The sequence below is a fragment of the Tachypleus tridentatus genome, chromosome 7 (assembly GCF_004210375.1).
Source record: "Tachypleus tridentatus isolate NWPU-2018 chromosome 7, ASM421037v1, whole genome shotgun sequence".
Classification (NCBI taxonomy): Eukaryota; Metazoa; Arthropoda; class Merostomata; order Xiphosura; family Limulidae; genus Tachypleus; species Tachypleus tridentatus.
This window is the reverse complement of record NC_134831.1, coordinates 80,054,352-80,068,823: the sequence shown is the minus strand read 5'-3', so window position 1 is coordinate 80,068,823 and position 14,472 is coordinate 80,054,352. Positions and strand designations below refer to the sequence as shown.

Sequence of the window (14,472 nt, the reverse complement as noted above, 5' to 3'; positions counted from 1 at the left end):
AGCTCATAAACAAGGAGAAAAAACGTGGTAACAGCTAGTTTTAGCTCACAGCATAAGCATACAAAATGTTAATAAAGTAATAACAAATATCTGCAAAACCTATAATGTATATTAATTATTACTGACATTATTATTTCAATGATCCTTAATGTATCAAGCATCTGTGTGCAAAGAAAAGCCAAAAACTATGCTTTTTATGATTAAATTAAGATATAGCCTAAAGGTGCTTTGCAGGCTTTACAGCATAAAAAGGTTTCAATTGCCTGAGCCCCTGGACAATTGCCCTTTTTGCCTCCTCCTATCAGTTAGTGGACTTGTCCATTATTGTCAGTTTCACCTTCCTAATGCATAGGAGGTTGATGTCTTGTCAGCAGGATTTAATAAAGGGGTTTAATTCTTTCTTATTATCTCTCCTGCATGCACATATATTGAGGTGATCATCTTACTTTGCAGTTGCTTTGCTTTCTTCCATCTAAAGTCCATTACTTTATTATTTAATAATCCTACTACTGGCCTGCTGCATTTGACAAAACAAATGCATTTTTGCTAATTGCTTATCCCAGGAACACAAAAAGTTTCTGAAGCTGCAGTTTTTAAAATTATGGTGATATTTATTTGCCCACAAACAATTAAATATGTTTACTTATTAAACAATCATTCTATTTTAAAGTTACTAATATGTCATCTTTTTTTTTCTGCATAGTCCCACCTGTTTTTGTTACATCTTGTTCATCGACCAACTGTGCGCTCAGTACTTCAGGGACTCTTACGCAACAGGCTTCTTCCAGCTGAACATTGTATTTCTAAAATTAAGCGAAACTTCAATACTGTAGCAGCAACAAACAGTGTAATAAGTGGCGAAGACAGTGTAGAACAAACAGCTATCAAAGTTTCACTCAAATGTCCAATTACTTTTAAAAGAGTAACTTTGCCTGCAAGAGGACAAGACTGTAAACACATACAGGTGAGAGTGAAACTATAACAAGTTTCATTTTGCTAATTCTTCCTTAGATCTCATCACCAAAAAGTGTTTTAAGGTAAATTTTACTTTGTAGTAATATATATGTGAATAGAAATACTACATTTAGCAAGTGAAAACTCATTTGCTAATGTGCATTTAAAATGTTTAGCTGGTAATGAATGGAATAAACAAAGCATTAGCTAAAAAATAATTAAAGTTCATAAGTCATATACTAACAAACAAAACATGGTCTTGAGTAACAATTGATAAATCACGTCTGAAGGATCACAATCCCATCTCTTAAAACATGAAAATTTTAGGTTCTTCTTACTTTTGATTCACTTTCTGTGCTTCTATTTTCTGAATCATAGAATGCAAGAATTTTTCAAATATATTAAATCACAATAAAATGATGGGCATTAAGTCTGAGGCATTCTAATGCTGAAAACTGGGCTTTGATACCTGTCATGGGCAGAGCACAGATAACTGATTGTGTTGCTTAGTGCTTAACAATAAACAAACACAATAAAATTGTATTTTATGTGCATATAGGCCTATGAATTTTTTATTCATGCAAGTAACCATATTCAAATTCAAACCATTTAAAAAAACTGCTGAAATTGTAATTTTTTGTGCTAAGTTTTGAGGACATTCATTTAATAAAAATTTAAGTACTGAAACTTTTGTAATTGTATATTTTAATTTGGCATAAACACACATGTAATGTATTAGCTGTAGAATGAATAATATTCCAGTGTAGTATTTTGATATTTTTATTGTCAAAGTGTTTTATAATATATTTTTTACAATTTCCTTATTTTTTACAGTGTTTTGACCTTGAATCCTACCTCCAGCTGAACTGTGAAAGAGGTGTCTGGAGATGTCCAGTATGCAAGTAAGCTCATACACAGTTTCAATCACAGTACAGTTTTTTATTGTATTGCATCAACTTTTACAGTCATAGTTCATTGCTAAGTATCTTGTACTCAATAAAGAAATTTTGAAATGTGGAGATTTTTAAACATAAAAAAATATTATCAGAAAACCAATTTTCACATATCAATGTTGTAATGCATAATTAAATATATAATCTGTTGATGATCTACACAATGTATAAACCTCAAACTTCTGTGTGTGTTTTCCTAACACAAAAGTGTGCTTTCTTAATTCAAAACAAATTTCTTCAGAACTTATATTCTTTTGTTTTGTATTCTTTGTTTGTTTAGTAAAACAGCATATCTGGAAGGCCTAGAAGTTGATCAGTATATATGGGCCATCTTAACAAATCTCAACAATTCTGATGTAGATGAGGTAACAATGGAAGCCTCTGCTAATTGGAAGCCCATTTCTTTAAAGCTAGAGCATGAACAAGGTATATTGTAAGATCTTCTTGCAGGAATGGTTCCTAAACTTTTAAAGCTTGAGCTATGTAGCAAGAAAAACAAACTAAGATGTTTTTACACATGAAATTTAAGTTTTGCTTTCTTGTTTTTGAAATAAGTAACAAAGTATTTATACTTAATGTATATACAAGATATTTAGTAAAAGTAATGTATCTTACTAAATGAATTTTTACATTTTTTAGTATTTTTTCCATACCTTATGTTACTCTGTATGGGTAAGGTTTTTGTTAATTATAAAAGAAAATTTACTAAAAGCACAGATGTTTATAAGATGCTTAAAGAGTTTATATCTTACATCAGTGGTGCACAAACCTTTTGAGTCAGGGGCCACAAACAGACTTCTCATAACCGTTGGGGGCCACAAAAAAGTGAAGATTAAAATCGTCCTACAGTTGTTTCACACAAGATGGACATCACATTTAAGAACACACAAATAACGATTACATCAAAGAGTTTGCACATTATTTTAAGAAATGTTATGATACATTAACTGTCACAAAGTCAGTGCGAAGGATGGTGCTGCATGTCCTCTACAAGCTTAGAAATGTCTGGCTTGATGTTTGACGTTGAAAGATGCAAGACTGCTTCCAAATGATCATCAGTCAGCTGATTACAAGTGTTGTTTTTGTTCACTTTCATATGCGAGAAAGCCTATTCGCAGCAGTACGTGCTGCCAAACATGCTGGTGTGGACAAGTGCGTTCTCTTTCAGAGTAGCAAATGTATCAGGCAACGTTTTGTAGAAGTCAAGCAAACTGTTTTCTTGGTAAATAGCACGCAGTTCATCAGATGCCTGGAGATCAGTAAGTTCGAGCTGATATTCTGCTGACAAGTGATCCACTGACACACTGAATGGATCAGCAAAAAGTTTCATCAACAATCTGCATTGGTCAAAGTCATGAAACTGTGAGTTGAAGGATTGAAGCAAGGTATCTAGCTTCCCAAAATAAACTTGTGTGTCAATGTCCTGATTATTCTGTAGCTGTGACTGAAAAGTGGGAAAGTGCACAAAGTTGCCTGAAGCTGCTTGCTGCCGGAACAACGTTGCAAGCTGACAGAAAAGCTGATTTTTGCCTTGCAACTTCAAATTCAAATCATTCAAATGTTGTGTCATGTTGACCAGAAAGGTCAAATCAGCTTGCCATGCTAGATTAGTCATGGAAATCACTTCTGTGTCTTTGTTCTTGCTTCTGAGGAATTCTATCACCTCATCAATGAACTTCCAGAATCTTCTGAGCATCTTCCCTCGACTCAGTCAGCGCACTTCACAGTGATACACAAGGTCACCATAGTCTGAATCAAATTCTTCAAGAAGACTTCGAAACTGACAGTGGTTGAGCCCTCGTGATTTGATGAAATGAATGGTTTTCATCACTAATGCCATCAGTGCCTGAAAACCAAGTTCTTTACTGCACAGGTTCTGTTGGTGAATAATACAGTGCAACTTCAACTGTCTGTTCTGCTTTCCTTGATGCTTCATCAACAGTGGTACCAGCCCACTACTTTCTCTGGTCATGGCTGGTGCTCCATCAGTTGTCACACATACCAGTTTCATGAAATTCAAAGAAACACTAGTACACAGTCATAATGTCTCCTTGAATAGAGCAGTCCCAGTTGTCTGACCCTTCATGGAACCCATGCCGATTAGTTCCTCTGTGATATCAAATGATGACGACACACCACGAACAAAAACTAGTAGCTATGCTGTTGAACTGATGTCAGTCAACTTGTCTGCTGCCAAAGAGAAGTAGACTAAGTTGGCTGCTTTATTTGTAAGCTGCCTTGTCACATCTGCTGAGAGGTGTGAAATTCTTTGTTGAACTGTCATATGATTCAAAGCCACCATCTGTAGCTTGCGAACTGCTTCCAAACACAACTTTTCTGATACAGTAATCATACATTGCTTGACAAAATCACCATCAGTGAAAGGTCGGCCAGATATCACTATCACCAAAGAAATATCGTAACTGACCTCACATTCTGCACCTAAATCTGCTGACTGCTTTGAAAAAACATTCTGCTAATGATTCATCGACTGCCGCAGAGATTCAATTTGAGCTGATCGTTCATCACCGACAACGTTATGGAAATCTTTATGCTTCGACTCATAATGACACTTTATATTGGATGCCTTTGCCGCTGTTACTGTCGAATGACACACCAGACAAATCACGTTCTTCTGTTGTTGAACAAAACAATATTGCACAGTCCAAGCATCATGAAACTGCCGGTTTTCATCATCATCTTTTCTTTCATGATTAGCTGCCATTTTTGTTATGAAATAATATCAAAATAGGGTTTGTAAATAAATCTCAAAGAACAATTGGAACGCATGAGATTTCATAATTACGGAAATATTACGTCATTGCGCCAATGATTAAATTCCTATGCATTAACGAGGTTTGCTTGTTAAATTTTCTTTATTGCTCGACACAAATATGGAACCATCCAGTATCTAATCTTATGCATATTCTTTTATAGCGCTTAATCTTCACGCAGGTGTGAACAATAAACGTGTGAACTCTCTATGTTTGACTTTCCCGTTGGACATCGCGGGCCACTTAGCAACTCGTTGTGGGCCAGATTTGGCCCGTGGGCCGGACTTTGTGCACCACTGTCTTACATTAAAATATTATATCTGTATCTATATACTTCTGATGCATATGTTATTTTCTACAATCTCTGTAGAAATAAACAGATATTAAAAGTACCTAGGTAACTAAGCATCTTTTTTGTGCACATGTCAGTAAACGTTTTCACTATTATATTTGCTAAAGATACTACCACAAAAAATTTGCAATGTGCTTCAAGCTTTCTGATCTCTAGTGAATTATCACTAATGATATTTGAGGTGCTACTGGAACTCTGTTATTTCAGAAACAAAATTAACACATAACATTGAGAATAACCTTATTTAAAGACCCATTTTGCAATGCTCAATAAAAACTAAAATAGCAAAACTATAATGTTAGAATATTTTCAGTAATTATTTTTTTCTTTTAAGAAATAATTATTTGAATAGTCCAACAGTTGCATTATAGAAACTTTGAATAATGCATTGTTGTAGTTAAATAAAACTTATAATTGGATAAAGTGAAGTATTGAATTTCAGACACATTCATTCTGTTCCATCTTTCTGTTTACTTTGCATATTTACACTGTTTAACAATACTGACTCAATAGGTCATTTGATAAGATATCTAATTCACAGTAACTTCAAATGTATGAAAACAAAATAACAAGCCTCTTGTTTTTGATGATTAGTAGATCAGTGTGCAGCTCAGAAGAAACTGAAAGCTATGTCTCCTGGTAGTATGACAATGCCAACAACAAGTACATGGGAAATGGGACAAGCATTGTCTCCATATTCTGCTATGCCTCCTCCAGATATGCAGTGTAAGCTCAAATGTCTAGAATTTTAACTTGAAAGCTGTACAAGTAGAAAATTGGATTTTTTCAAACATGCAAATCATATAATTGAAAGATTGGCAAATTTTACTTCACTCTTGCATTTCTTTCTACTCCAGGAGACCTGATTGATTTAATTATTTTGGCTTAAACCTTTAGTAACAACACAATACAATTATTATCTCAAATAGTTTCATCTGAAATATTTGTTAAAAGAAGATCTTTGAAAGTTGTTGACATTTATCAATATCATTTTCAAATATCACATTTTCCATACAAATGAATGAATGCAAATCCCTTTCCTTCCCTCTCTTCCTTTTTAAACATTTCAGTTGAAAGTGTCTTGAACTGACCTCAACAATATATATGTAAAAACTGCTCATTTGGGAAAATATTTTACATAAAATTATTTTATTTTACATAAAATATTTTCTCAACCCAAACAAGCCGTTTTTACATATATATTTCTCTAAAAGTGGGTTTTCTTGACATCGCTGACCTCAACAATGCTTAAAAATACATTTAGTGACCAATTTTTTCCAAGTCAGTAGCCTTTTCTTGATAAAAAACACAAGTCTTGAAGATTTATGTGACAGCAATACTACTGATAGCCCTTTCAGGATTTTTTTATGCAATTAGGTTTAAAAGTGATTGAATTGAAGCCTATGCATTGTTTTTGTCAAACACCAGAAGTATGTTTGCTTTATTTTCACACTTCTGATAAATATTTTTAGGTTTTTGTGATAATTATTCTTAAAAGTCAGTAAATTAAAGCTTTTCTATTTGCATGTACTTAGAACTACAGGGTTTATAATTGCACTTATTTCTTGTGAATACTAAAAGCTGATTGAAATAACAGTTAAAAATCAGAAATGACAATTTTCAGACATTACCTAATTAATTCTATGATGGTAAATTACAGACTTTTAGGTATTGACATTTATATATATATATATATATATTTCCTACCAAAACATTTGTGTGGGAACATACAACATTGCTTACAACTTGACACATTTGATACTTTCTGCTATAATTAATTAAACAGAATAGTTGTTACACTGTCAGCAAATGTAAAGAAAATAACATTGTTAATATTTGCCAGTATGTTTAGCTTATACCCCCTTCAAGCAAACTTCAGGGTTGAAAATATTAATATTAAAAATGAAAAGTATTTGTATAAATTTAATTTAAAACAATTATTTCATTTTCACTGACCAAAAGTAATTACTCTTAATAATTGTGTGATGAAAAATACTTTTACAGTCAATTACAATAGAAATGTAGTATTCCTATATTCTCCTATCTCTCTCTTCCTTCAGCTATAGCTAACGGACCAGTTCCAAATGGCTCCAATTTTCCAAATACCATGAATTATAGAGGAATGAATGGAAGTTATGACTTTTCTTCAGACTTTGGAAATCCGCTTTCTCACCTTAATAGTAGTGTTGCATCTTTAGACCCTCTTGCTGCAATGGAAAAAACCCTAAATCAGGTAAACTGTTACATTTTTAGAACCATTACTGATCATTTATACTTTTCATGTTGTGTATTTTGCTTAATGGTTTTAATTACCCCTTTCCTGAAGAATCAATATAAACTGACAATATTTTTACTCTTATTAGCATGTCAGGTTATTTTTGATATTTATATGTTGTTTTTTATCAAAATGCATGTCTATCACTCTCTAGTTCAACAGTTTACTGTTGTTACTCCTAACTTATTTTATCAATTATGTTGTTTTTCTTTCTGTTAAGTATAACTTCTTCAGAAAATCACATAACCAGGTGTTGTATTGACCTTTTACCACACTTGTTTATAACAGACAATATAAGTGCACTTCATTTAAAAAAATAATGCTACTAATCCTTTAACTAGAGGTTAAAAAATCTTATTGACTCTAAAAGAAATGATAATAAGTCCAAATAAATGATTACCTTTTCCTGATGAACTAAGGTGTTTAGAAGTGGTTGCTTAAAATAAGGTACATTGTGATGGTTAGATTCTGGAATTGTTGGCAATGGTCTGTTACCTTACCTGGAAGTGTTATCTGGTTAGTCAGGAAGTTCTGGGTGGGACTATTGGTTTTTTATCTTATGTTACCTTTTTCTTGTGACTGAGAAACTTATCAAAATATTACATTTATGTGCTCTTGATGAATTATGCACATGAATGATTTAGTATAATGATAGTTACATCAAATTCAACTCTGTTAAATATCATAACAGTGCATGTACAAAAGAATGTTACATAGCCACAATTAATGTTCATGTGTCATAAGAGGATAGTGTGCCTGTAGCATTAATGGTTGTGCTTGTATGAAGTAGTAGTTATAATTAAGGGATAAATCATATTTTAAAACAAAACAATTTATTTTACTTACAGCAAATGTGTCCTCCTAGTATGCATGATCAAAGTAACCAACAGATGCTTCATCCACCCACTTCTGCTTCTGTTCTTGGAACCAGCCAAGCTCAGCAGTCATCCAGTCACCAACAGAATGCACCACTCACCTCCTCATCTACACAGAACCAAGGCATGGTGCAGCATGGTCCACACACTCCCCATACACCTCATACCCCTCACACTCCTGGTAATGGAGGGCCTCCAAGTATTCCTCCACCATCATCTGTTGGTCCTCATGGGAACAGTACTGAAGGGAATAGCAACAGTAGCAATTCCAATCCAGCCAATAGTCAGCCTTCATCAGTGACCAATGATAATCCACTCTCTCATGCTGCTGATCTAAATGACCTCAACTTTGACCCTGCTGCTGTCATAGATGGTGAAGGTCAAGGACAGGAAGGACTTAATGTAAGTAACAACAAATGTAGAATTTGAAAAAAAACAGCATATACATACTTAATTTAGGGTCTTTTTTTACATTTTTTGTGTGTCTTTCAACACTGGTTTCTGTTATTATCATACTGTTACTATATTGTAGATTAGTTTTCCAAACATTTTGTCAGAAACTCTCAATCTGAAATTGGAAATTGGAAATGTGATTTTATTCAAGTTAGTTGGGGAGTATAACACAATAATGCTATTTCAGTTAAGTGGTTCAAAGCCTTCTTTTCACCCAGTATTACCCCCATTGTTAGTTTGGAAGATAAAAGAAGTAAAATTATTAATAAAAGATTTTATGTAATTTTAAAAGAGTATAAACATATAAAACCTTAATTGCATAAACCATATATTTTAGACTATGATCTGTCAGATGATTGTGATTTATAAGAATATGCTGTTTTCAAAGATATCCTATTGCCAGTATAATTCAATTTAAACATTTCTAATTTCTGTTTCTAAATAAGCTGTCAAATTTTATTTAAAATAACTTTTATATTTTTAAACCACAGGTTTTATTTATTATTTCTAAATAATTTAATTTGTACTGCTAAATAAGTTGTCTTAAGCTGTTACTTGGAATATAGTATCATCTTATGTTGTTCCTATAATTTAACTGCATTCACCACACCTGAAAACAATCCATTCCAAATATCAGTTACACTGTTTGAAAAATAAAGTTGATTTACTGAAAATGACTGCTTGCCAAAATTTATGTTTGGGTCTCCTAGTCATGTCATTCTCAAAATTAAGTGTGAAAAAAATAATATCAGCACTATCAATTCCCTTTTCACTCTTAAACATCTCAATTAGATCTCTCTAATTCTTCTTTTTTCAAGGAAAAAACAGTTTCATAAATCTTAACTTGTCCTCATATAACAGTTTTTCAACCCAGGTTTCATTCGAGTAGCCATCTTCTGAACTCTTTCCAACAATTTAATGTACTTCCTAAATTAAGGAGCCCAATAATGAACACAGTGGGCTAAATGTGGCCTACAGATGACTTACATAATGAAATAATAATATACATATGTGTTCACTCTTAGTATTCCTGTAGACACAACCTAAAATCCTATTTGTCCTGCCACTAGCAACAATACACTACTTGAATGGCTTAAAAGACTGACAAACTAGAACATCAAGATTCTTCACTGCTTTAACACTGTTAAAGTCATTCCTATCAAAATTATACTGATAGTTCAGATTTTAATATACCTCATGCATAACCTTGTATTTATTATAAATAAAAACTGTACCATTTATTTACCCAACTCATCAAATAATCCAAATCATTTTGTAAAGCATCCTCCTCACAGCTATGAATTTTTCAAATACAAACTTTCAGCTCATAGCTCCGTCATCTCTTGACCACTCCACGATTTAATTACAGTTTTGTACTCAGGATGTCAACCTCTTTTCTTTTTATGTATTTAATCATGCTCAGGATCTCATAGATCAGTATACTCTATTCTTGCCTAAAAGAATTTCAGTTTTAGGGTAGGCTGATGAAGATTCTGACAAGTAATAAAATTGAATCGGGTATATGTGTGCACCAAGCTTGGTTTTGCTGATGCAAAAAAATATAGCTAATAAAAAGTCTCACAGATTAATTTATTCTAATCCTGCCCAAAAATATTCAAATGTCATGGCTATAGAGAATTCCCTTTTGTTTTCTCTATAAGGAACATATTTATCTTGAGTTAAGCGTGTTCCACATTTGATAAATATTTTCAGTTAATTTATTTGCCCAGTTCACAACAGATGATTCTTGTTTTATTCTTTTAAAATTTGGAATGAAAATCTTCTTATTCCTTATCTCCACATACAGCAAAACATCATGAACAATGAAAACTTTCACCCAAACGTTCCCCAACCTCCAGTCAATCAACCATATATATATATTGGATATTAACAATAAAACATAAAATAGCATTGTTCTTTGTAGGTTCCCTGACCAACTACTGAAGAAAATCATACTTCCATGTTCTTAAAATCTATTTCCACCATGAGTTTACTTTGACATTTTTAAATCTATATGCCTGAAATTAAAATCCTACATAATTATGACATTGTTAACAGTTGATTTTTTTTTTACCTCACTGTAGAATTTCTAGATCATTTCTTGATAAATTTTGTCTGGTGGTTTGTAACAAATTCCAGTTAAAAGCTTTCTCCCCTTATGACTACTGACAGAAACTCCAATAGATTCAATCTCATTATTATAAACTCTGATAATCTCAACTTCAGGAGGATATAATCCAATTTTACATATAAGGCAACTCACCTCAAAATTGTAAACATTTAACCAGGTTTTAGTTATTTTCATTACATTAGAACCTTCCATTCTGACTACTGTTCTAAAGTCATCTGTCTTATTTATCATACTTCTAGCATTACAATGATAACAGTTTAGCCTATCATTAAATCTGCTTCTTTACTTTGTTTCTCCAGTATACTTTTATGCATATCTTGTTTTTCTTCATTATTCAGGCTCTCACCATTGTCTAATCTTAGTTTAAAGCTGTCCTTACAGCCAGCCTCTACTATATTTAAATCTAAACTATCCATTCCAAAATGCTTCAATTTCCTATTGAACTGATTCCACAAATATGACCAACCAACATGATTTTCCTTACATGTTAACCTAAGCCTAGCATTCAATGTTGGTAACCTATCTGTGATTTCATGCACACAATAAAGTTACATAATTTGTTCTTGAAATCTGCTCCCACAATTTTTTAAGTTTTCTGTTTTCATAAATTTTTGTACAGGTTATGTGTAAAACAATATATAAAAGTTGGAAAGCTTTATGTTTCATTTTTACCCTTATTACTCTTTGTTATAGCATCGCATTTTAACACTAGGAATTAAAATGAATTTGGACCATAAATTGGTGTGTCATTTCTTGTTTTTATTTCAGTTGCTACCAGAAAATGTAGTGGACCCTATGGAATTGTTGTCCTATCTTGACCCCCCTGGGCTCAGTGGAAATGTAAGTACAACAACAGGAACCACAACAGCAGCTACCAGTAACACTACAATGTCCACCTCAAATAGCACAAATGATGACATTCTGGCATTTTTTGACTCCTAGGCATGTTGTCAGAAAAATAGCAAACTAATTCTTTTGATTTTCACATATGTTGGAAGTTAAAGAAAAATTTAAATGAGGACATCATATACACATGAGCTCTAAGTACATCCTTTTAGGATATGGAGATGAAAATTATTTACAGAATTTACATTAAATAAGGAGTCAGTGTTTAAATGAACAAGGATGACCAAACATCTCAGACTGAGTTCCTATTCATAGTGTTGAACTCCAGTAGACTTGTTGGTTAGAGATCTGTTGTTGATCTTCTGGTCAACATCTTTCCTTAAAATGTGTTTTTGAACAGTGCAGAACACAAGAGGGAAATTGCAAAAATCAGGAAAGAATAAGCAAAAACTTTGACAGGCAGATTTGTGATTATTGTGTGTGTGTGTGATTTTCTAACCTAAAAGATTCTATAAAACAAAGTGTTATGCAAAGTTAAAGATATGCAGAGGGTTCTGTATAAAGGAAGGGTTGTTGTGTAAAAAAAAAGCAAAAATATGGGTACTTATTTTAAAAATGAAATGTTTTTTTGTGTAATGAGAAATGTGTGTTTTGTAAATGTGGATGAGGCTCTTAACAGGTTCAAGGCAACTGCTGTGTATTATACATATATGTATGTGTGTATAAAAGTATACATACAAAAAATGTATGTTTATTTGTTTGTATATGTATAAAAACTTGCACATACATATAACTTATCACAGTGTCATGTATGTGATTGTGGTACTTGTTTTTTTCTGTTTCTGGCTGTCTATTTATTCAGTGTATATCTGTGTGAGAAGGTTTCCAAATTAATCAACAACATTGTTGATGCAATCTCAAGTATGCATTTCATGTTTATTGTATATGTTCTTGCATCTGTTGAGTTAATTTGTTATAATCCATTGTACTGCTGCATATTTTAGGCCAAAGAGAACTTGAAGCAAGGTCAATCTTCACTTCCAGTTGTCCATTAACTTAATTCATTGTTAATGTTGCATTTGTCTCACTCTTAGTGAATGTTTACTCTAAAAATTGTAAGAGTGAAAAGTGCAATTTCAGATAACCTTTTCAGCTTTATGTATAATTTTGTAAGGTCAAAAGTGTCCATTTGATTTTTGACCCCCTTAATTTTCACACTTCAAATTACAATGACTTAAGAGAGAGGCAGGTCTAATGAGAAAAAAGAAAAATCTTTTTGTTGTGACAAGTTTATAATTGCCATGCCAGACAAAATGTACATAGTGTAGGAAATTCTGTATAAATTCACCTTGTTCATAATTTTACCATTCTATTTTCTATCTCAATGTTCATGACTTTTCCCTTCTTATTTGCTTTTGTCAGTATGATTGTGCTGATTTGCTCAATCCATTTTGTATAACTTTAGTTAACGTTTTTGTAAGCTTCACTGTTATTATCTTGAATATAACATATTCTATGGCTCTAAAATCATAACCAGACTAATTAAAAAATAAATAACATTTTCATTTCTAAAGTCTCTGTATTTTCTGCAGTACAGTCTATTTTGTATTAATTTTAAAATGTTTTTGCACAACATTAGAAGCTGTTTTTCTATGAGCCTAAGTGGAAACAATTTATTTAAAAATCAATTAAAATCATGATGTATGCAGCTTCTCACACATATATCAAACCATCTATTGTATTTTTTATTGTTCTTTCTTGCTAGTGTAGATATGCATATTTATACAATAAAGATTTTATGTTACAACAAACCTGGCTTAACATGGTATTTCTAAGCATTTTCTTTTTCATTACTAGCTAATTATTTGCTCCTAGGATACTTAGACAAATAGTTAACTAGATATACAATGAAAAATTTTACCACAGATATACATTAACTTTAAATGCTTTTATTTTAACAGATTCATTGGTAATATAATCATTTGTGGTTTCTGAAACTATCTGCTTTCACTCAACAGAACTGGCAAAATTAGTTTCAGCAGTCACTGTGTCGAGGTGATACAGTTGCATTCTACTTGTTAAATGGAACCATTTACATTAATTACAAAATAAGAGTGAATAAAAGTTTTTTAAATGTCTTGTTTGTTTTATTTTTTCTACGAAGACAAATTAGAGCTGTTAGATATACACAGCTGTTTCATTTGAGTTTAATACGAGAATATTATTTAGTTTATATTGTGTGAGCATTAAAATAAGGTATTTTTAGAAGTATAGTTATAACAAACAACAAGATTGCTTATGTAACTGTTTATGAATCATTTGTTGCATAGTTTAGTTGTTGTGAATTGTAGTCAAGTTACTTAAGTGGGTATTGTTATATCATAATGTATTGTAGTTTGTAAAAGGTTCTAGGCAAAATATGTATAGGCAACCAAACTAGCGCAAATAAGTTACTAAAGGTAAGACAAAGTCAATGAGAAATATAGTTAAATATATCTAGACTCTTGATGATGAGAAACCCACTTGGAGAAACAAGCAGAAATGTGGAAACTATATTCAAAGAACACAAAAAAACACCTTCACACATTTTTGAACACTGCAAATCAAATAAACACAATATAGCCATAGAAAATTCCCAGATACTAAGTAGGTAAGCAAATGTAAAATCAAAGAAGCCTTACTTATACAGCAAATAAAACCAAAATTAAACCAGTATGAAGGAACACCTTCATACCTATATTAATTAATAACCTAACATCCAACTGCAATGCCCCCAACAATCCTGTACCTGTTTATACTGAAGATGACCTAGGAAGGTCCAAACATTGTTCTCTGCTTATCAATAAAAGTGTTAATACC

The 14,472-nt window shown here is 32.2% G+C and overlaps 1 protein-coding gene across 15 annotated transcripts in view; it reads left to right on the top strand.

The window, feature by feature from the left end:
- Positions 1–13,424, top strand: part of LOC143256056 (zinc finger MIZ domain-containing protein 1-like) — a 181,290-nt gene extending 167,866 nt beyond the window's left edge. For 11 of the 15 annotated variants that reach the window (XM_076512710.1, XM_076512711.1, XM_076512712.1 and 8 more), the window contains 7 exons: positions 704–964; positions 1,789–1,856; positions 2,188–2,333; positions 5,628–5,759; positions 7,094–7,266; positions 8,157–8,585; positions 11,536–13,424. In XM_076512710.1, coding sequence (XP_076368825.1) covers positions 704–964; positions 1,789–1,856; positions 2,188–2,333; positions 5,628–5,759; positions 7,094–7,266; positions 8,157–8,585; positions 11,536–11,709 — 1,383 coding nt within the window. In that variant the 3' untranslated portion in view covers positions 11,710–13,424. The remainder of the gene's footprint in view (positions 1–703; positions 965–1,788; positions 1,857–2,187; positions 2,334–5,627; positions 5,760–7,093; positions 7,267–8,156; positions 8,586–11,535) is intronic. The other 4 variants (XM_076512721.1, XM_076512725.1, XM_076512726.1 and 1 more) reach the window with 2 other exon arrangements.
- Positions 13,425–14,472: the final 1,048 nt, after the last annotated feature.